The 24,717-nt window shown below is 37.9% G+C and overlaps 1 protein-coding gene across 2 annotated transcripts in view; it reads right to left on the bottom strand.

Annotated features, from left to right (window-relative positions):
• The window catches only part of SRGAP1 (SLIT-ROBO Rho GTPase activating protein 1), a 318,022-nt gene that overhangs the window by 64,272 nt on the left and 229,033 nt on the right, over positions 1–24,717 (bottom strand). For both annotated transcript variants that reach the window (XM_009247985.3, XM_024256709.2), the window contains exons 7-8: positions 14,926–15,147; positions 12,869–12,970 (exon numbers count right to left, since the gene is read on the bottom strand). In XM_009247985.3, the coding sequence (XP_009246260.2) occupies positions 12,869–12,970; positions 14,926–15,147 (324 nt within the window). The remainder of the gene's footprint in view (positions 1–12,868; positions 12,971–14,925; positions 15,148–24,717) is intronic.

Genomic DNA, 24,717 nt, shown 5'->3' with positions numbered 1-24,717 from the left:
AAATTTAAACAATTGTGTTGGGTGTGCAGTGGTATCTCACTGTGGTTTGAATATGCATTTCCCTGATATATGAGATTGAGCACATTATCATATGTTTAAGGCAATTTGGATCTTCTTAATTGAGAACACTTTGTTAAAATCTCTTGCTCCATTTTCTAAGTTATGAGTCTTTTTCTTAATGATTTGTTGATATGGATATGAGTCTTTTTGTAGTTGTATGTGTTGCAAATATTTTTCCCCACTGTGCTGTGGTTTTTCCCTCTTTCAATAGTGTCCAGATGAACAAAGATTCTAATTTTAATATAATGCATTTATCAATTCTTTCCTTTTAGTGTTTTTTGTGTCCTATTTAGGAAATATTTTCCTATCTCATAGCCATAAAGATACCGTTTTATGTTATCTGTTAGGAGCTTATTTATTAATCTTTTAGTAGTCTTTTTATTCACTGAAGGTCACAGTCTACCTTTGCTTATCAAAGTGTAATGTAAATTGATAGCTTTTTCCTTCTGTCACACAATGTAAAGAGTTTAGAACACCTTAACTTCATTTACTCCTCCTGATTTATATGCTATTTTTGTAATATAATAGAATATATATAAATATTAATATATAAATTTAAGACATTATTATTTTATGTAGTCAAGATTCATTTAGCATCACCCATGTATTTATTACATTCTTTGATGTCAAGTGCTTATATTTTAAGGGTACCCTTTAGAAGTTCTTTTTAGTATGTGTCTGTTTTGTTGACTTGACAATGTCTTTTATTTCACCTTCATTTACTAAGTATCTTTTTCTGTGCAGCAGTTATTTTCTTTTTGTATATTAGAAATATATCACTGTACTTTGTTGTGGCTTCTATGTTCCTGTTGAGTGAGAAGGTTACCGTCAGTCTGTCATTGCTTTGAATAAAATCTGCTTTCTTTTTCCAGCTGCTTTAAAAATTTTCCATTCATCTTTGGGTTTTTACGGTTTCACTGTAATATATCTAGGTAAGGATTTAAAAAATATATTCTCCCTGGAATTTCTTGGACTGCTTGAATTTGTGTGATGTTTTTCATAGGTTTTAGTAAGTTTGCAGCTTTTATCTTTTCAAATATTGACTCTATATTCTTTAATTTTTCTTTCTGAACAGGGCACGGTGACTCACGCCTGTAATCCCAGCACTTTGGGAGGCTGAGGCGGTGGATCTCTTGAGGTCAGGAGTTCGAGACCAGCCTGGCCAATACGGTGAAACCCCGTCTCTACTAAAAATACAAAATAGCTGGGCGTGGTGGTATGTGCCTATAATCCCAGCTACTTGGGAAGCTGAATCAGAAGAATTGCCTGAACTCAGGAGGCAGAGGGTGCAGTGAGCTGAGATCGTGCCACTGCACTCCAGCCTGGGCGAAAAAGCGAGATTCTGTCTCAAAAAAAAAAAAAAATTTTTTTTTCTTTCTGGGAGTTCAATTAGTATATTAGACATTACTGTGTTTTCTATATCTCTTATTCTTCTTTTCCATATTTTATTATCTTTTGTTTTTGATGCTGCGTTTTTATTATTTCTTCTGATTTGTCTGCTTTCATGATTTATTTTTTAGCTCTACCTGATGTTAAACTCACCCACTGCTTTCTTAATTTTGGTTATTTCTCAGTGCTAGAATTCCTATGTAGCTCATTTTCAAATCTGTTACTTTAGTGCTTATGATTTCCTGATGAAATCTAAGCTTGGCTTTTAAAAACCTCCTTGAACACTGTAAATAGTTCTTTTGTCATTTATTTCTGATAATCCCAATATTTGGAGTTCCTGTGGGTGTGTCTCTATTGTCTATTATTTCTTCTGGCTATCACTCATGGTTTCTTATCTCCTCATTGTCTAATTATCTTTGCTAGATATTTTTTGTAGAGTTATTTGAGGTCAAAGGTGAGGTTATCTTCCAAAGAGAATGTTTATTTTCCCAAACCATTAGGGGCACTAATAGCTCAGAATCTCTGGACTTTATTACTGTTCAAAATATTGGATGCTCTTCCTTTTGGGAAGATATGGTTCCCCGTGTCACAGGTTTCAGGCTTGGCCATGCATCTTGTCCTAGAAAATGAAATTTGAGAAATCAGTTGAGTGACCCAGTCCATCATCATTACAGGAAGTGGAAATCTTTTCAATTACTTTTTTTTTTTTGAACAAAATAATGTTTGGGAAAGAAACAGTAGCAATTAGTACTAGTTTGGATGCTTAGAAGGTCATGTGATGGAATTAATATTAAAAAAAAGAAGGGAAATAAATTTAATAGACAATAATCATTCCTGGGGTTATGCACAATGCAAAGAGTAGACACTGTTGGAAAAAAAGCATATTAATGACCATTAAAAATACTGTAATTAATTACTTTAAGGAGGTCATAATTAAATATCTATAGACTGAATTAAAAGAGTCACCATCCTACACTAGTCAAATAGGCCCTTGTAGCTTGTAGACAAATTTCTAATGACAGTATCATGCACAAGTTTTAAAAGCACTGTATTTCAAACAAATAGATGTGAAGATGGTATACTCTGAGAAAAGTGTACTTGATGACTCTGTTGGGATCAAGTCCTCCAAAATCTGGCCATAAACTGGCCCCAAAACTGGCCCCAAACCAAATCTCTGCAGCACTGTGACATGTTCACGATGGCCGTAACGCCCACGCTGGAAGGTTGTGGGTTTACCGGAAGAGGGCAAGGAACACCGGGCTGCCCAAGTCAGAAACTGCTTAAAGGCATTAATAGCATGAGTGATCTGTGCCTTAAGGACATGCTCCTGCTGCAGTTAACTAGCCCAACCTATTCCTTTAATTTGGTCCATCCCTTCGTTTCCCATGAGGGATACTTTTAGTTAATCAAATATCTATAGAAACAATGCTAATGACTGGCTTGCTGTTAATAAATACGTGGGTAAATCTCTGTTTGGGGCTCTCAGCTCTGAAGGCTGTGAGACCCCTGATTTCCCACTTCACACCTCTGTATTTCCGTGTGTGTGTCTTTAATTCCTCTAGCGCCACTGGGTTACGGTCTCCCCGACCGAGGTGGTCTCGGCAGACTCAAAATGTGGCTCTGGTAATGACAAACACAATATCAGGATATATGAAGAGCCTTCATAAAATTGTGAAAATGAGAAAAATATAGTATTTCTAAATTAAAACACTGTTTTATATGTGATTTAAAATATTTATGCATAACTAAATTAATAGCTGAATACTGAAGGTAAATATTTGACTGTTATCTACATCTCCATAAATTTTATATTTATAATACTTTTAAAAAATGGAAGCCTTTACTTGTGCCAATATATAGTAATTAAAATACTACAAAGTAAATGCTATTATTTCTTTAGTCAATTAAACTCTTGAAATTGACAGTGTAAGAAAACACAGGCAAAAGAGTATACTGTGTTGTCTGAGAAGTCAGGGAAGGCACCATTCAGAAAATAAATTTTGAGCATGTATTAAAAGGTGAGTAGGTGTCCACTGCAAAAAAGGGCAAGCCAGGCAGAGGAAAAAGTGGGAAAAGAGAGACCCTGGCCTTCTTGGGCTACAACAAATAGCTTTATATGAGAAGTAGGAGTGCATAGCGTCTAGAGAAGATGACTTGCTAATAAAGGACCTTTCCATTGTATGATACTGGGGTTAGAATTAAAAAAAATAAAACAAAAAATAAAGGCCCTCATATACCATACTTAATTGAGAATCAACAGGGAGCCACTGATACCTACAAGGGACAGTGTAGATTTACATTTTTAAAAGATCCCTGAGTTGATGAATAATAAAAGGGAAAGAGACAGAAAGCAAGAGAGTTAGTCAGGAGACCCTAGTTCCACTGAGAGATGATGAAACCTTGATCTAATGAAGTAAGAGTGGGAATGAACATGATGGGGCATATTTGAAAAACATTTAAGCAACAGCAGTAGCAGTTAATCGTTTTCAACATATGGATTAAATAGCAAAACTGCTGGAAAGAACTACAGCTTCTTTTGCTCTGGAGGGCAGAGCAGAACTTCCAAATACACAGAAGCATGAAAAGTATATAATGTTCTTCAGATACCAATGAGGTGAAGTATAAGAATAACATGATGTAAGGTTCAATAAGGTGCTCTGATATGTACCTAATTAAAACACAATTAAAGGAAACAATGACAAAAAAAGCTTCTAAAACAAACAAAAAAAACACAAAATCCATCTGAACAACAAAAAAACCCAAAAAGAATCATGAACCAAAATAAACATTTGTAGTTTGTCTTCAAATACAGTCAGGTTTTTTTTTTATGGATTCTGTATCCATGTATTCAACCATTCACAAATTCAACCAACTGTGGGTCAAAAATATTTGGAAAAAGAAAAAGAAAAATAATAATACAACAATAAAAAATAACAAAACCCAGTATAACTATTTACATAGCATTTACATTGTTTTAGGTATTATAAGTAATCTAGAGATGATTTAAAGTATAGGAAAATGTGTGTAGGTTATGTGCAGATACCACCTCATTTATATAAGGGACTTGAGCATCTTCGGGTTTTGGTATCTGTGGGAGGTGCTGGAACCAATCCCCCTTGGATGCCAAGGGACAACTGTAGTCTGTGAATTTGTTGGAATTTTGCAATTAAAGTGTGTTCACTGAGTTTATGAGACAGATGGTTACATAAGAATGTTTCACTAGAACCATGTTCTTTCATATAGGAAACCAGAGACAGCAGCATTATCAAATGCACACATGGAATACATATACAAAGATCAAAATCAACAACACCATTTTTCTTCTTTTTTTCAACTTCCTTCTCAGAAGCAATGGTGTCACGGTTAAATTTGGAAGTATCAGGAATAAAGGATGTGACAGAAGCCACCAGACTCAATGCTGGGACTGCATATCATCCCATGGGATGCTCGCAGCAGACAGTAACACGAGCTTCTGACACACACCAGCCATATTAATAAGTCTCAGGGGGGAACATAATGAGGCAAATATGAAACAGCTAATATGAGCCTTGAAATACCTCCCCATCAGCAGCAGGAAAACACAGTTGGGTTTTGGTGGAAGGAGAGGCCAAAGACTTGACAAAGGATTCGTGAGAAACCAGAAGAATGCACTGCACTGAAGGAGCTGCCCAGATGGCTTGAACTCTGAGCTGTGGGTCAAAACAAATGAGGAGGGAGAGGTGACTTCTGTGGGCTTTTGTGGACTGGCTTTGTTGCCTTTGTGTTACCAGGACATTACCATCACTGGGAGAACAAGACAGCCATTTCAGTGGTCTCATTCCCTGAATGCACTGTGTTAGTCTGCTAAGGCAAACCAGGTACTGAGTGGCTTAAACAACAGAAATGTATTGTCTCACAGTGCTGGAGGTTAGACGCCTGAGATTGAGGTGTTGGTTTGCAGGGTTGGTTCTTTCTGAGGGCTGGGAGGGAAGGATCTGTTCCAGGCCTCTCTCCTTGGCTTGCAGATGGCCATCTTCTCCCTATGTATCTTCATATCATCTTCCTTCCACCTGTGTCTCTGTATCCAAATTTCCCCTCCCCTTTTTATTATAAGGACACCAGTCATATTGACCTTACTTTAATTTGATTACTTCTGTAAAGCCCTGTCTTCAAATAAGATCACATTCTTAGTCACTAGAAGCTAAGAATTTAACATATGAATTTTCAAGGCGGACACAAATCACACCATAACACACTCCATGTATTTTACGGCACTGTGCCTTGTACCTTGCACCTGATGCAGTCCTATTCATCCTTTAAGACTCATCACTCATCTGTGAAGGTGACCCTCATCCCTTCCTTCGCCTCCCCACTGAACTACTTCCTCCTTGACACTGCTGACCTTGAATGTATTTCAATTACAGCACTGTGTCATTTCAGAGGTACTAAAAATTAGCAGAAAGGGACCACACTCACACACACACACACACACACACACAGAGAGACAGAGAGAGAGAGAGAGAGAGATTGGCTCAACTCCATAATTAATTAGCCAAGGATACAGAAACTCACAGCTAGCACAGGCCACAGAAGGCGAGAGCACAGGCAGATCATCCTGCCATGGCCTTCTCTTGCTCCTTGTACCCTAACATGGGTGCAATGCTAATAACCCTATCCCCTGTCTGTGTTGGGTAGGCATGACCAGATCTGAAAAAAACAATGTTTGCTGTCCCACAACTTTTTTTTTTGGGGGGGGTGGGTAGGGAATGTCACATCACCATTCCAGAAGAATTCACACTAATAATTTATGTACTTGCATTTAAGGTAATGTTTACAAATGCTGGGCTCTCTTGTTTTTGAACAAAATTCATTTTCAGCAATGATATAACTTAATCCAAGGAAGAAAACATCATCATTGCTCAGGACTCTCAGAACAAAGTCTCTGCCTTCAGCTGTGTCTCAGAAAACCTGTTTTCCTGTGGCCCACCCCTGACTGATTTAATGACCCATGTGGGTGGACCTGACAGAGTGTGGTCTAAGGAGCATGATCTCAAATCAATTTCTCACAAGCACTTGCCTCACTGTTTAGAGGTTTATATTTCCACCTATGGTGGAAGCAACTTGAAGTCAGTGATAACTTATTAATCTTTATAGCTCCAGGGACTAGCACGGTACCTGAAACACAGCAAATTATCAGAAAAAGTTCACTGAATGAACAGTGGACGCTGAAGTTATCCTTTCAAATCATGGATGCCAAAATGCTCAGTGCATCGGAGAAAACGAGTGGTTTCTCCACTGAGAGCCATCCTGAGCTCTGCCATTTTCTTTGGGGTGCTCTATCCCAGGACTCATTTTTATACCCATCCTAGAAATTCTCTTCATTTCTCTTGGTATTCTTTTGGATCAAGGCCCTCCCTTCAGTGAGTTAAAGCTTGCTTGAAACAAAAAATATAAATGTGTGTTTGCGTGAAAGACAGTTGATCCTATTTTTAATTTTGGCCAAGATGTCATTTAAGGAACAAATGGCAGTTATCTTTTACTTAGGATTTTCCTGTTAGCTCATCAGTAGAAGGTTGCAGGCAAGTCAAAGATACTTAAATCAGTAAAAATGAAGTTAAAGGCCACAGAGAAGATCCAAAACAGCAATTATAATTAAGTGGTTATCAGGCTTCACATCTTATATCAAGTCTCGAAAGAACTTGAGAATCCCCCATGAGAGTCTGATCATTGATTTACATGACCTGGGATTCTGCTGAGGTCACTGGTACTATGAGAAATTTGGGGCAAAAATGTGATTTTTCTACCCTAGGTAGGAGGTATAACTGAAATATCTCTTAGTTCCCTCAATTTCCCATGCCATGCAAATTGTCTCAAATGTTTGCCTAAAATCTTGCTCATTATTGTTGAAAATATCTTGTGTAAGTAATGTATTTTTGGAACAGTCTGTGAAATACTCCTTGGCAAGCTGCTGGTGAAAGACTTTAAATGGTGCTAGGAAAATTTACGTGGAGCTATCTGTTCATTCAGCACTGTCGCAAATTGATTGAGAAATTATGGGCTTCTCTCATTGTACATTCCCCTCAGGGTGGTAAATCTACTATAATTTGAGAGAGACTAGTTGTTTTACATGTGAGAAGGTTTTACTCATAGAACAGCAGTGACATGCTGATGAAATCTTTATTTTCTGGACCAAATATTGGGACAAATGGTCTGAAAATGGGGCAAGCTATTAAAAACCAATGCTGTCCTAAAAAAATACAAAAGGCGTAGTTGCTCTCCTCAAAGTAGTTCCTTTTTCTCTTTCTTTGACTGTGTATAGATAAAGGGAGGGATGAGAAACTTGAAGAAATGGGAACTGTAAATAAATGGTGAGTTACTCCAGAGGCTAGTTTGGAAAGAAAGAAGCAACAGTAATGACCCCTAAGCAGAAATCCCTACAACAAGGTTAAATGCAAACTTTGAGAAAGCAGACAAGACAGTGCAATATTAGGCTGGAAAGTGTTTAGAAAATGTTTATAATGAGAAAGGTATAAATGATTATTTAGTTTGCTTTTGAAAAGTTGCCTTTAAGAGCAATGTTGGGCTGGGTGGCTGAAATGAGTAATGTGAGCCGGCTGTGGCTCTCACCTGTAATCCCAGCACTCTGGGAGGCCAAGGTGGGAAGATCGCTTGAGCCCAGGAGTTCAACCAGCCTTGGGAACATAGGGAGACCCTGTCTCTACAAATAATAAAAAAGTAGCTGGGCATATTATTTTGTTTTTTGAACAAAATTCATGAACAATAATTGAAAATTTAAAGAATAATTCAAAATAGTTATTTGTAGAGACACTGTCTCTACAAATAATAAAAAAAGTAGCTACTTGGGAGGCTGAGGCAGAAGGACCACCTGAGCCCAGGAGGTTGAGGCTGCAGTGATTGTGCCACTGCACTCCAGCCTGGATGACAGAGCGGGACCCTGTCTCAAACAAAACAAAACAAAACAAAAACAAAAGTAATGTTTGTTAATGTTTCACTTCAAAGTTTTAATAAACCGTTAAGTAATCAAAATCAAACAATAATTGGGAACAAGGCTGTGTGGCAGCAGGCCCTGCTCTCATTCCATATACACAACACACAGTGGGCACTAATGAATATTCACTGACAGATCGGCTGGAAGTTGGAATCGTGAGACTGAGGTACCATGGGTTCAAGTTTGCAGCATAAAATAAAACTCAAACCTCATTTTAAAAAGTTTAACAGGTAAATGTAAAGTTGGGAAGTGACAATAAATGTCACAATCTCTTATGAATCTTCACCAACCACAAATTTAATTAAGCCCTCTCAAACCTTTTAACTTTTACTACTTGTAAGTATACTGAAGCCATTTCACAAGTGTGTACTGCTCTCTTCTCTTTGTTTTAAGGCAGCTGATACAAACTCCAGTATCTTTAAGGGCCAGGCAAACCATGAAAATGAGGTGAGTAGGCTGAGTGGAGAACACGGCAAACAGGAAGCACATATTCTGTGTCTAAGGGAAGTCAGTTATCGTCCTGTAGAAACATAGGTCTAGTGTGATCAGTACTTCTAATTTTTAAAGAGGCTGGATATTGATAAATAATATATATTTACAATATGTATATATATATACACACGTATTTTTTTTGAGACAGAGTCTTGCACTGTTGCCCAGGCTGGAGTGCAGTGGTGTGATCTCGGCTCACTGCAACCTCCGCCTCCTGGGTTCAGGTGATTCTCCTGCCTCAGCCTCCTGAGTAACTGGGACTACAGGCATGCGCCACCATGCCTGGCTAATTTTTATATTTTTAGTAGAGACAGCGTTTTGCCATGCTGGCCAGGCTGATCTCGAACTCCTGACCTCAAGAGATCTGCCCACCTTGGCCTCCCAAAGTGCTGGGATTATAGGCATGAGCCACTGTGCCCACCCTGCATATTGATATTTTTATGAAAACTTACAGTTTTTAAAGGACAGCAAATAACTTTCAAAACCCAAGCACTGTAGAGCAAACAAAAGTTTTCAGGCCAGGAGTGGTGGCTCATGCCTGTAATCCCAGCATCTTGGGAGGCTGAGGCAGGCGGATCGCTTGAACCCAGGAGTCAGAGACCAGCCTGGGCAACGTGGTGAAACCCACTTTCTATGAAAAATACAAAAATCAGCCAGGCGTGGTGGTGCATGCCTGTAGTCCCAGCTACTCAGGAGGCAGAGGTGGGAGGATCACCTGAGCCTGTGAGGTCGAGGTGCAGTGAGCTGTGATTGTGCCTCTGCACCCCAGCCTGGGTGGCAGAGTGAGACTCTGTCTCAAAAAAATTTTTTTTTTCATGGGCCAGATATGGTCTGCTGCAGGTGGTGCCTACTTTTTTTTTTTTTTTTTGAGACAGAGTTTTGCTCTGTTGCCCAGGCTGGAGTGCAGTGGCACAATCTCGGCTCACTGCAACCTCCCGGGTTCAAGTGATTCTCCTGTCTCAGCCTCCTGAGTAGCTGGGATTACAGGCACATGCTGCCATACCCAGCTAATTTTTCGTATTTTAGTAGAGACAGGGTTTCACCATGTTGCCCAGGCTGGTCTCGAACTCTTGAGCTCAGGCAATCTGCCTGCCTTGTTCTCCCAAACTGACTATTTAAAGTATTCTAAGATTTGGTGAAAAGGCTCATGTTCTACTTAGCTGTACTGTCCATGCTTTTTAAAACTTCGGTGAAATTCTCTCTCAACTTTTTTTTTTTTTTTCGGAGACAGGGTCCCATTCCATTACCCAGGCTAGAGTGCAGTGGCACAACCATAGCTCCATGCAGCCTCAAGCCCCTGGGGACCTTCAGTATTTATTGTACTGAACTACAGTAACAAAACTCCTTAACTTGGCTCTCAAAGCTTCTTGTTGAATGACCTCACGTTCTCCATCAGTTCATCCCCAAAGAGAACTGGAGTGACAACCGAACTGTTCTATTCTCCCAAGGCACCTTGACATATATTGAAGTATCTTTTCTTCCCTCTATTTTTATGGTATCTACTGATTATCGAAAATCTAATTGAAATCTTACTTTCTTTGGGAATCCCACTCCACTACAGTAAATTTTCTTCGGTGTTCAACAGATCATAAACCAGTAGTCATGCTCACAAGAAACATTAGGATAATCCAATTCATTTGCTTTTTCAGCTAATGTTTAAAAATTCTTTTTAAGTTTTATTTTGCAGTCAGTAGGTTTTTAAAAATTTATTTTAATTAATTAATATTTTTAAGAGACAGGGTCCTGCTTTGTCACCCAGGCTAAAGTGCAGTGGCACCATCTCACCTCAGTGCAGCCTCGAACTCCTAGGCTCAAGAGATCCTCCCTCAGCTTCCCAAGTTCTTTAGATAATTTTAAAAAATTAACCCTCACAAAGCATTGCCTGACTCTCTAAGTTTATAAGGACACTGTGCTTCTCCACATTATGCCTAAAAAGGCATACATTAAGGGTCACAAACTCAAAGGCCTGTGGAGGACAGACAGGTAACACAAACAGTCCAGTGTAAGAGAACTGGGAGTTGAATGACTCCGGCAAAGTAGGATTCAAATGCCCCAGCTCTTCAATTCATGAGGCAGTGCAGGGTCAGAGTGGCCAGACCTTTTTTTTTTTAAAAAAAAAAAAAACAGGTCAAAACTTTGGGAGCCAAACAAAACAGATCTGTGAGCTGCCAGTTTTGACTTTGTGTATAATACACTATTTTCCTTGAGTTTAGAGAATGTTATCCAAATAAAACAGCAGAAGGATATGCAGGGAAAAACAAGGGAAGTCACTAGACATACAAACTGTAGATAGAATAGGATCCAGTAAACTGCATTAGGTATTTTGTGAAGCCTAGACAAAACCTAGGCTCTCAAACGCTGCCTCAAGGTGAGCAATAGCTTTCCTTTGGAAAGGCTCATTTGTGCGACTCTACTTAGAGATGACTCTACATAGAGATGACATTGGTTGCATCTTAAATATACACATTTGAATAAGGGCTAGTTTGTTTCTACTCGGAATAATAGAAGCCAAAAATTACACTGGGTTTTGACCAAATTATACTGGTCTAAAAACACATCATTCTTTCTTAACAGAAACAAATACACAGAGCTCAAACATCCTGGTGGGATTAAAACAAAGCAGGGTATGAAAGTGAATTTTGATAATTCACTTTATCACTGTAAGTTATTTTTTTGCTTCTGTCCCACAGTCCTTTCTTTTGGGAATTGTCTGTCTCTAGAAATACACTATTTCTGTTGGAATTCTCAATCAAAGGGTTCTATGAGCTGCACATTCTCCAGGTTGGCCAATGACAGAATCTCATTTCCTAGATGTAATGGTTTGTCCAGAAGTATGCATGACTTCAGCCAGGTCAGTGAAGAGTCAGTCCTACTTCAGAGACAAGAATGCTAGGATGGAGTGGGATGGAAAGCTTTAAAAGGGACCACATAGTTCTGCGTCCATCCTGAAAACGCTACCAACACACATGAAGAAATCACTTCAAAGTGATAAAGAGAGAGTCCTGATAACATCATTTGAACACAAATCCAGTGATGTCTGAGGATACTGAAAACACTGACCAATAGTTAACTTTTTAACTTGTGTTCCTGTAAATTACAATTGGGAGCCTTGACTAATCCAAGAAACATTTGTGGTTTGTATCTTTATTTTAGGAGAACATGGATTCAAGTAAGTTAATTTCAGAAATAGGCAGCTGAATTGTATAATTGCTTCCTAGCTCAACATATATTGATAATTCATATTTTATATTCTATTCATTTAAATACAGTAATGCTGGCAAATGAACATTTTCTATCCTCATTCAAGTACCATTTCAAAATATGATTTTGTTCTAATTATATCAGTAATGCCATGTTCAGTACCAAAAATTTAGAGAACATAGGAAAGCATAAGGAAAAAAAGAAGTGAATTTTAAAAGTTAGGATTAAATTAACATGGCACACTGCGGCCAGGCACCACAATGGCTCATGCCTGTAATCCCAGCACTTTGGGAGGCCAAGGCAGGAGGACTGCTTGAAGCCAGCAGTTTGAGTCCAGTCTGGGCAACATAGCAAGGCCCCATCTCTACAAAATATTTTTAAAAATAAATTAACATGTTAGTCAAAAGTTCCACTGTACAAAAGATTGTGTATTTTTGGATACATATGTTGAATTTGATAACCCATGGGAACTATTTTCAGTATAAATTACAATTTAAGGTAAAAAAACTGTGTTTACATGTATATGCAGTTGCGTATCTAGTAAAATATTAATCTATGGCAGAATACAGAATCTTTGCATTTATCCCCTACAAAGAGTACTACAGGAACCCTGAGAGCAGGAAATACGTGATGAAGAGGTTGAATCTTGAATATTAAATATGCCCAGGTCATGTGAGAATGTCTTCCAGTTATATTTGAATTCAGATTACTGGTGTGGCAGGATGAACGCATGCTCACCTCTTCATTCTCGATTTTGAGTGTGGCAAGGCGGGACTGCAACTGTTGGTACCTGAGCATGAGCTCTGCCTGGACTGGCTGCTGGGCACTGACCTGGCACACCTGATGGAGAATGAGAAACCAGTTACAACACGGCACCGTCAACCCACCTCCAGAAGCATGGCTCTGCTATTTAAATGATGCACGAATCACACCAATCCTCTCAAGGTTCCAATTACATAATTTACTTTTAATAGGCGCATCAAAACTTCACTTGTAAATATGAAGCTGTTACATAAGCTGCAATAGCAGAATGCAGCTGCTTGGCCTAGCTACAACTGGGAAGATGGCAGCTGCAGGAAGGACTGTGGTAAGAACGGGACGGTTCCTGCGATGGAGCTCTGATGCTGAATTCTTAATGACTCTTGTGCAGAGGCAGATGATTCAAGCGGACTGTACAGACATAAGTAAAGAAGGCAGCAGGGCTTACTGGTTAGGGTCTGAGCTCTCGAGTCAGTCAGTTGTACTCGAATGCCAGCTCTGTCCCCTACCAGCCAGGTGACCGTGGTAAGTTACAAAACCTCAGTTTCCTAATCTATAGAATGAGGATAATAAGAGTTCTTATATCACAGGGCTGCTGTGGGAATGAAATGAGACAACGTACACAGGAACTTAGAATAGTACTTGGCACATAGTAAAAACTCAGCAAATGTGAATGACTACTTTAGCATCTTTCAAATATGGCTTCCCTAACCAATATCAGCCAAATCGCGTGATTCACCATGAACTTCAAGAAGTCACTTATCTTAGGTTTTGATAGAAGACATTTGGCCATGATCTCAATTATGGATAAGGTCAAAATTACAGCAGTATTAAAACTGCACCAGAAACAAACAATTTCTTCTTATCTGCCTTGTTTTAGAAATGCTCTTGGCTCATGGGGGTTCCTTTCATAGAGTTTCCAGAACATTAGAGAGATTACCACTGCTCCTTAGCAGAACTGGCCATAAAAAAAGGGCAACCAACTTACTTTATTAAAACAATAAAACCATTAACATCCAACTGATGTCATTTGTCTGTGACATGTTAACATGCCATGCTTAACATAACCACAGCTGAAAAATTAAAACAGCAACCATTTGGTTTTGGAAAGATGGGATAAGCAACTCGTCTTGCTTGTCAAAATCCATGTGCGTTTGGCTTAAATACCATTTCCATCAAACACACATAAAATCCAATTAGAAATACAGCAGGTACATTATATGTGTATATATATAATATATATATAAAAACATGTATATATTTTACATGTCTTAATACTTGGTGTTTCAGAAAAAAACATGGCATTAAAGAAATCTTTTCGTGATCTTATAATTTACATTTTGAAAAACAGATTGTCACCATAATAAGTTAAGACTGTTTTTATCTATGAGTTTCGTTTTGCACAGCTGAGACAACAAGTGCTATATAGCATGCTCCCTAAGTTGGCTTTTTTTGTTTTCTCCTGTCCATAGACAATAATATAAACAACTGTAACTCATAATCAGTTTAAATGCATTTTTTTGGTAAAATAACATAGAAAGCTGAATTTATATAAAGGATCTAAAACAGTCATAATTTCTAAGGCTCATTTTACAGCTTTGGAGCCAACTTGAGTCTAAAAAAAGTTTTGTACTTTTCTTTCTTCCATTTTCCTGCCACATACAATTACGTTTCTTTATGAGAATCTTTAAATCAGGATTATCAGAAGCCATCAGACAGATTCTATCAGACCAGCAAAATGCCTTCCTTTTCATTAAATTAAAATGTCTTGAGGTGGAACAAAAACTTTCTATTCTGGGATAGCTTAGTGCAAGGCAAATCTGCACCTTTTATCTGTTTGGCCTCTGTGGGTATTTGAGTGTTTGACGTTTGCTTTAAAAGGCAGTAGTGGCTGATCTTAGCATTATATTAAGAGCCTCTGCAAGGACAGGAGAGAGAAAACAACTGGGAATTATTACAACTGTTAGATTATAGCAAGTGAAGAGAAACATAAGTGAAGAGACAATTCATTATTTTAAAAATGATCAATTACTGACCTCATCACCCATGTGAGACTGAAACTCAAACTTCATTGGTGGACAGAACGCAGCAGGGTACATCTCCATGAATCTCTGCTTATCGCTCCTGGGCTCTAAATTATCAACTGCATTCTCAATAATGTCTAAGCCCTCATGTCTGGAGGTTTCAAGGTTGTACTCCGCAGAGAGATATGTTCTTAGGGCTCTGTTCAGACTTGCATGGTAGCCAAGATCACAGCACTTAAAAAGTAAAAGAACACCACATACAAAAATGAATGCAAAATTGATCAAAGACAAAAATGTGAGACCTATAGCTATAAAACTCTTAGAAGGAAACATGGGGGTAAGCTTTCATGATATTGGATTAGGCACTGGTTTCTTGGATATGACATCAAAAGTACAAGCAACAGATGAAAAAATAAATTAGATTCATCAAAATTGAAGACCCCCCGTCTCTACTAAAATACAAAAAATTAGCCAGGCGTGGTGGCACGCACCTATAGTCTCAGCTACTCAGAAGGCTGAGCCACAAGAATTGCCTGAACCTGGGAGTCAAAGGTTGCAGTGAGCCAAGATAGTGCCACTGCACTCCAGCTTGGGCTACAGAGCAAGACTCCATGTGAAAAAAAGAAAAAAAAATAGACACTATCAAGAGTGTGAAAAGAGAACCCACAGAATGGGAAGAAATTTTTGCAAATCATGTATCTTATTAGGTGCTTATATCTAGAATATATAAAGAACTCTTACAACTCAATAATAAAAAGACAAAGTCTAATTTTAAAATGGGCAATGAATCTGAATAGACATGTCTTTAAAGACGACATACAAATGGTCAACAAGCACATGAGGAGATGCTTAATATCACTGGGAAATACTAATGATAATCGGAGAAATGCAAGTCAAAACCACAATGAGATACCACTTCACACCCACTAGGATGGCTGTAATCAATAAGACAGACAATAGCAAGTGTTGGAGAGGATGTGGAGAAATTGGAGCCCTCATACACTGCTGGTGGGAATGTAAAATGGTAGAGTCACTTTGGAAAACAATCTGGTAGTTCCTCAAAAGTTAAACATAGAGTTACCGTATGACTCAGCAAATCTGCTCCTAGATATATATCTAAGAGAAATGAAAACATATTTCCACCTAAAAATGTGCACACAAATGTTTATAGCAGTATTATTCATAATAGCTAAAAGGTAAAAACAATCTAAATGTCTACAAACTAATAAATAAAATATGGTATAGCCGTATCATTAAATATTATTCAGCCACAAAAAGGAAGGAAGAACTGATACATGCCATAACATGGATGAACTTTGAAAACATTATTCTAAGTGAAAGAAGCAAGTCACAAAAGACCACATATGATTTCATTGACATGAAATGTTCAGAAGAGATAAATCCATAGAGACAAAAAGTAGATTGTGGTTAATGAGGGCTAAGAAGAGGGAAGAAGTTGGGGGTGATGGCTGAGAGACGCAGGATTTCTTTGTGGGATAATGAAAATATTCTAAAATTGATTGTGGTGATGGATATGCAACTCTCAGTATACTGAAAGACAGTTGTAGATTTATAATGGGTGAACTATGTAGTATGTGAATTGTATCTTCATAAAGCTGTTAAAACATAAAAGAGGCAAAATCAAATACCAAAAGAATGAAAAATAGCATTCAAGTTTTATTTGTGCAATACTGATATTGATACAATCATTTATTGAAATCTCTGTAGGTTGCAAATACACTAACTACAATATTTTGAATTTGCATATTTTATTGAAGATCAAGAATAAACTTTTAGAAGTGAGACGAACAGGTTAGAGTCTGCCAAAATAGTCTAGGAATGCCTTCCCTCTTATCCCCAGAATAAAATTCTTAAATAATAAATGATTGCCAAAGTCTGCTTATTGGAGATAGAATTTCATTTAGTATTCCTAGGAATATAACAGCTTTGAGATTCTTGAATCTTCATTATCTTTAATTTGCGTTTATATTTTTTCATGTTGCCTTTTAAGAGAATATGACTTGAAAAAAAGCATAATACTGGAAATCAGTAATCAATTACTGACAATTACTGACAGGTTCATTTTCAATTTGTACATAAAAGCAGTATAAATCACTTAAAGAGGAAAGAAGTGACTTTAAAGGTAAAAAACCAGGTCCTTTCCCTATATTGTTCCAGTGAAGTTCAATCAATTCAGTTTGATTCAATTCAACTCACTAATTGGCCATGGATTAAGTGCCAGGGAATATGCTAGGCTCTAGGCATATAAAGATTGGAACATTGTAAATAAACTGTCTCCATCCACAAGGAATTTGAACATAAGCTGTCTGTCGGTTTGTTGTTAAAATAGTGGAGGAGTCGCAAAGAAAGCAACCTTTGTACAAAGGATGTATCTACCAGGATGTGAACCATCAGATCTGTCTTCACTGACCTGTCTTTAAACCTATTTAATTCCACCCTTGGAATTAAATTAAATAGGTTGGTCCTTACAACTAACCTATTTAATTCTAACCTTTACCCTCCAATTTCAGAATTATTAAATTTGAAATTTGTATGTAAAGATATTCTAAAATCTTGCTATTTAAAATTTAGTCTGTGGACCAGCAGCAACGGCATCACCAGGGGCTTGTTAGAAATGTTGTATCTTGGCTGGGCGAGGTGGCTCACGCCTATAATCCCAGCACTTCAAACAGCCAGGGTGGGAGGACTGCTTGAGCCCACGGGTTCAAGACCAGCCTGGGTAACATAGTCAGACACTGTCTCTACAAAAAATTGTAAAAATTAGCCGAGTATGGGGGTGGGTGCTGTGGTCCTAGCTACTCAGGAGGTTGAGATTGGGGGATCACTTGATCCTGGGAGGTAGAGGCTGCAGTAAGCTGAGATCGTACCACTGCACTCTAGCCTGGGCAGCAGAGTAGGACCCCGTCTCAAAAAGAAAAAAAGAAAGAAAGAAAGGAAGGAAGGAAGAAAAAAGGGAAGGAAGGAAGGATGGAAGGAAGGAAAAAGAAAAAAAAGAAATGCAGGATCCTGAGTCCCACCCTGACCTATTTCAGAATCTGAAGATTAAAAAGGCTCCACAAGTGATTCATATGCACATTAAAAGTCTGAGAAGCAATGCCCTAAAACAATCATCAAGTAAATGGGCCTGCAATCATGTCTTTTGGGGGTGCTATTTCCCCAAGTAGAAAAAAGGACTTGATTAACGACGACTTGATTTAAAAAAACATAAAGTAGCTGTGACACCAAAATTACAAATACAAGCAAAATACAATTGTGAAATGCAGCAATCAGTCTCATCATTAATACATTTCCAGTGGAATCAGCTGCACTCAAATATAGAGAATGATTCATTTTGGTTAATTTAGAAATTCTAGTCCCAGATGAACAAAGTCCTCTTGTATTCCTCTTGCTTTTCAAAATCTATAATGGTTCTGTGTAGTGGTTTTATACATATCAGAGGGCCTGAAAAATTATTCTATCTTTCAAGAAAGATAGGAAATTTGCGTTAATGAAAACACAAATTTGTAAAGGAAATGACCTCTTTTTTTTTTTTGAGATGTACCAGTGTTTAAAAACATCTCACTATTCTGAAAGAAGATAGATTCTACTGGATTATAATGAAGCAGATGAGACAAGCTGTTCTATTTTATGAGTATTGATTCCAAAGGAACTTAAAAAATTGGAATCAAGAGGAATGAAATCAGGAGAAAAGCCTCCCCCTCCCAGAAAAACCCCCAAATCTCTTAAACAACTTAAAAGAGAAAGACAGAGAGAAGGAAAAGGCAGAAAAAAAAGAGAAAGTAATCTAATCCCAACCACCAGATTGACTTGGAGCTCTGAAAAATACATACTAAATTTTCATTATTCCGAGACTTAGCTCACGCCTCAAAATTTTAAGTGTAGCTTGTTTGGGGAAATAAATGTGAAGACTACAAAAGCATCAGTGCATGTTTCCATACCCAGTGCAGTCAGTTGGATTCTGCAGGTCTGGGCCCAGCAAGAGACAATTTCATTGTGGCTTCCTCCTAGGCTGGGAGGAGCGTGCACGCAGCTTAGTAACTGATATAGGAGCCTCCCCAGGTGCCTTCTGAGCTTTGAGTGCTACCCTTAGGAGGCTTCTGTGAAGAGTTTTGATAGGAAATTTCCTTCTCTGACCCCTATGGTGCTTGTCAGTCTGTAAGATTGCTTAATTGGCCTAATTTTGTTACTTCTGATAGGCAGCATTTCTACACTCTAGGTTTTTCAGGCATCTTGAACTAGAAACAAGATACAGAAAAAAGGAAATTCTTATTCAAGGTCTCCTGAGACAGCAAGGCTAGTCACTGAATCTTTTTTTTCTTTTTCTTTTTTTTCTAAACTAGAAGCTGAAATGACACTGGATCTGTTAATTCAGATCCAATGACACTTGAATCCAATGACACTGGATTCAAGATACTTGGTTAAAAAGGTTTAGAGTAATTCTATGGAGCTCATGAATTATTAATGACAATATGAAAAGCCAGCCTCTGCACAAAGAGCTGAGTTATAGCCCAAGTGCATTTAGTGATGAAAATACATAAGCAACCAATACAAGATTTCATGAAAACAAAGCAATGTTGTTCTGATGGATGAAAAATTCTGAATGGATACATAAAATTATGGATTAAAATAGGGGAAGAAAAGGCTGTTGGAAACAGAAGGGCATATGTATATTTTTAAAATATCTGAAAACCTGTCAAGACAGATTCCAGTAGATATTAGTCTAAATCATCACAGTAGACTAATTTTCTTAGGCAAAAGGGTTGCAAATAGTATCAAAATGAAGATGAAATCCAAGTACAGACGCTCCTCAACTTACAATGGGTTACATTCCAATAAACCTGTTGTTAAGTGGAAAATACTGTAAATTAAAAATGCATTTAATGCCCCAATAAACTTATTGTAAAGTTGAAAAGTTGCAAGTTGAGCCATTGTAAGTCTAGATGCTCCTCTATTTGCAGTGGGGTTACGTCCAGATAAATCAACTGTAAAGCTGAAAAACTGTAAGTTGAACCAGTGTAAGTTGAGGACCATCTGTATGGAGGACTGTGACAAATGCTGAGAGTTGGCTGAAATAACATGGTGAGTATAATGTGTAATGTTAGGTATAACTGGATCACAGCTGTTCAGAAGGAATACCTTTTATTTTTTGGCATAACTCCATGATATGAGCCCTAGTGGGTTAGAAGTTTGCTCCTAAAACAGGAGTTACCACAGTGGAACTGTATGGGAAACAAGTCTGACATTCATGTTTCAAGAACAGTAGCAGCCACGGTCGTTCGCCAGGGTTGCACTGGAGTAACTGGAGGGCAGCCCCAGGCTCCCATGTGACTCCAGAATTCAGCAGTTGTCATGAGAATGGAAAGGAAGGAAGTGTTCTACCTCTTCTGCAGAATGATTCTACCTTCATTTCTATACTCTGGTCTCTGTTTGAGAGACTTCTGTGATCTCATGTCCTGGGTCTTATCTCTGGGTTTAAAGAAGCCTGGCTTTGATCATTCTAAAGCCATGGATATTGGGTATAGACTTTATCCACTCCTTATTTTGAGCCTTCTTGCAAAATAGTGCAACCTAAGCAAAGTGAATTATAAAGGACCAGAAATAGAAAAGTTCAGAGCTTTTACATAGTAGTCAAATGAAGAAAGTGGATTTCTTCTGCTTTGACCTTTTCTATTTTCCTAACTATACAGAATTTCACCCTAGAAACCACAAACACATTTTGTGAGAGATAGGCATCTTGCAGGACTGAACCAGATGTCTAAACTTCTACAGGCAATTTTTACACACGAGTTTTCATATCTGGGTTCCTGAAGGTCCACAGAGAGCTAGCTGACAATTTAACTCTTCTTGTTGTTTTAACAACTGTAACCAAGCATTTAGAAAAAGTTGTTTTGAGTTTTCTCTTGAGCAATGAAAAGATCAAAATGGCACATCTGTGTGATAGGGACGGGTACAAAGTAGCAAATAGGAGTGAGTTGCATATGCCTGAGCCAATGAGTAGGCCAAATAATCATTTGCTGCCTAACACATCTCCCACCCATACACCAATGGACAATCATTTCCTTCAGGGGAGCTGCTACTCATTTTTCCCAGGCTAAAATCTCTGTAACCAGTCTGAATCAAATAATGAGAGAGGAGAGAGAATGAGCAAACCAAACCCAATTAAATACAGGCCAGATGGTAAATGCTATAGATAAGATAAAGGGTCAAAGGAATAGGGAGAGTTAGGGGAAAGGGTGTTGTCCTTTTATATAGGGCAGCTGAAGTGCAACGTAAATGAAAAGAAGCAGTCAGTCCTGCAGTGCTCTGGAAGAGTGTTCCAGACAAAAAGTGCAAAGGCCCCAGGCGAGAAAAAGCTTGGTGGTTCTGAACAAAGAAGGCCAATATACCTGATGTATGGTGACTAAGTGAAAAGTTGCAAGAGATGACACTAAATGCAGGTAGGCATCAGTTCATACAGGGTCTTGGTGAATAGTTTGGATTTTATTCTAAGGACAATGGGAGATCTTTGGAGAATATGAAATAGGAATTGATATATCTGATTTATGTTTTTCTTTCTTTCTCTCTCTCTCTCTCTTTTTTTTTTTTTTTTGTGGAGTCTCATTCTGTTGTCCAGGCTGGAGTGCAATGGCATGATCTCAGCTCACTGCAACCTCCACCTCCTGGATTCAAGTGATTCTCCTGCCTCATCCTCCCAACTAGCTGGGATTACAGGCGCCTAGTATCATGCCCAGCTAATTTTTGCATTTTTATTAGAGATGGGGTTTTGCTATGTTGGCCAGGCTGGTCTCATACTCCTGTGATTTATGTTTTCCAATACTCTGGCTGCTTGGGAAGAGAATGGATTTTTGGAACATATGAGTGTAAGCTTAGGAAGCTATTGCAATAGTGCAGTCAAAAAATGAAGAGGCTTAATTTAGGAAACTGCAAGTATAGCTACTGAGAAGTGGCAGGGTTTGGGACATTTAGGAGGTAAAGATGACAGGATTTGCTGATGAATTTATATGTGTGGAACAAGAGAACTGGTTTTTAGCGGAAAGTGGCATTATTTTCTGAGGTGTAAAACATGACTAAGAAGAAAGTTGTTATGTGTGTGGAGGATGATGACAGTAAGGCGAATGGATATAAATAGTTGTGTTTTGAGTATTTTACGTGTTCAAGATGCCTGTTAGACATCTGGTTAGGGATGCTCAGTAGTGAGTTGATGTACAAATCTGGAACCCAGGAAGATGATCAACGCTGGTGGTAAAAATCTAGGAGCCATCAGATGGTACTTAAGCCATGGAAGCAAGAGATCATGCCTCAGGTGACTCCCAACTTTCAGAAGTCCAGCCAAAAAGGGTAAGTGAACACTGGAGACTGAGAAAGGAGAAAGAACAGCCCATACTGCAGGAGGAAACCAGATTGGTGCAGCTTCCTTTAAGCAAAGGCCCCTGGAACCTCCATTGAAAAGAACTTTAAAAGCCAACTACTTCAGTCATCAAACTCATTTCAGTTTTTAAATACCCTTTCTATCACAAAGGGATAAAACCATGCCTAAATCAGTTTACACGATCTCTACAATATCCTAACCCATTTAACATAATCTCTCCATAATCTTCCTAATAGGAGTTCATGTCTAATGGGGAATACGGTACTACAATGGGACAGGTTTTCATGGATAAATCTTAATACCATTATATGGGGGAAAAGTCAGACTAAGAAAACTCTGAACTCTGAATAAGTTGCTTTTTAATTAAACACATGTCCCAACTCACAAAAAAGATAAGGCTAAAAGCTTTAACGTAGCTGATTATTCAGAAAAGATAAAAAAGGATGGCAGGCAATATATGATGTAATCTAATTTCAATCGTATTCTGCATAAATGGCCAATAAAACACATGTGACAGATAATCTCTATGAAGAAAACTGGCTGGAGTGGGGGATTATTCCTTGGCAATATTCCATAATTATAATAACAAAGATTTATCTTTCATGCTTTCAACCAACCTGCAAATGTTTATAAGGAGAAACTGGAGAGCATGAAACTGTACTGCAAGGATGACAAATACTTTATTATTACTGGGCAGGTGCTCTGGGAGAAAGCACAGATAGAATTTTATTGTTGAGGACTGAGTTTCTCCGAATATATTTTGAAGGTGTGGAACTGAACTGGAAGAGGCTACATTATCAGTAATGCAATTTTAAAACCAGTTGTTTTAAGAATTCCATATTTTCAGCGTGTTGCATCTGATTATAGATCAGAGGATCCTAGCATTAAGACTTGTACTCTAATTCTTTTCTCTTAGCAAATCATAATTTTTTGGAACTCTCAGCATTCAATTACAAATACTTGTTGCCTGTATGATTTTCCTTCTAGTTGTAACACATCCTAATTCTTACAGGATAATAAGTTATAGGCTCTTTTGCACTTAATATTGGGGATAATAATTATCACAGATATTTAAACTATTATTTACAAACACTACAATCTATTTTCCTCTACAATGATACCTTTATTCTCCCAACCAATTAAACTTCCTTTGGCCAATATTTGCAATATATTTATTCTTTAGCATGACATAATAAAAGTCCTTATTTGTTGTGAAATTAACAGGGTGTTCCACTTTCCACTTGATGCCAAGCTAAGAGATTGTTATTTTACAAACTAAAATTTATTTAGGACTTTCTTCAGAGACAGAGGAGAAGCACTCTCAACAGTCTTCTGTTTTAAGTGATACTCCAGGTTAACTAACACTTGCTTCATTTTATAAATCAGGATCGGCAAACTAGAGCCTATGAGCCAAATCCAGCCCACAGCTTGGTAAGGTACATAAAGTCTGACTGCAACACAACCACACCCGTTTGCTTACTTATTATCTATGGCTACTTTTGCACTAGAGTTGAGTAGCTGTGACACAGACAATATGGGCTCACAAACCCTAAAATGTTTACCATCTGGCTCCTTACAGAAAAAGTTTATCCACCCTTGCTCTAAAGCATAGTGACCAATGCCAATGGCAATGTGAATACACACAGCCAGTAGGTGCTCTTTAATACTCCTCTATATTTCTGCTCCAACAATTCATCTGTATGCCTCCAAGAACAGACTGTACAATATTTGTGCCATTTATATTTATTATAACTATAATTTAATTACCTATCAAATAAACTGATAAAATAAGTCTAAAAAATTGTTGGAAAGACTCAGGAGTAAACAAAATTGCTATTAGGTGAGGCAAAGGTGTAACAACTGTGCAAGATTGTGAAAACATTGTAAATGTCCAGAATATTTTTTCTTCACCAAAAAACCCTCAAAACTAGAAATTATAAATGATACACAATGAAAGTGATTTGTGGAAAGGAAGATTACTCTGAACTCTGTACAACAGATAAATCATTAGAAGTATATAATGCATAGTGAAAACAAAGAACAAAAAGATAAATCATAATATTAAAAGATTGGCAGGTACAAGTATATTGGTGAGCTTTAGATTAAACATATTTGAGGCATATATTTATCATTTTAGTAACTCCATGCTTTTTCTTTTTTAAATATAAAATATGCCATACTTATAGAAAAGTACAAAACATACATGTTTATTTTGGCTTTTTTTTGAGACTGACTTTTCTTCTTGTCGCCTAGGCTGGAGTACAATGGCGCAATCTTGGCTCACTACAACATCCACCTCCCAGGTTCAAGCGATTCTCCTGCCTCAGCCTCCTGAGTAGCTGGGATTACAGGCACCCACCACCATGCCTGGTTAATGTTTTTGTATTTTTAGTAGAGACAGGATTTCACCATGT

The sequence above is a fragment of the Pongo abelii genome, chromosome 10 (genome assembly GCF_028885655.2).
Source record: "Pongo abelii isolate AG06213 chromosome 10, NHGRI_mPonAbe1-v2.0_pri, whole genome shotgun sequence".
Classification (NCBI taxonomy): Eukaryota; Metazoa; Chordata; class Mammalia; order Primates; family Hominidae; genus Pongo; species Pongo abelii.
This window is presented reverse-complemented; position numbering and strand designations above follow the sequence as displayed.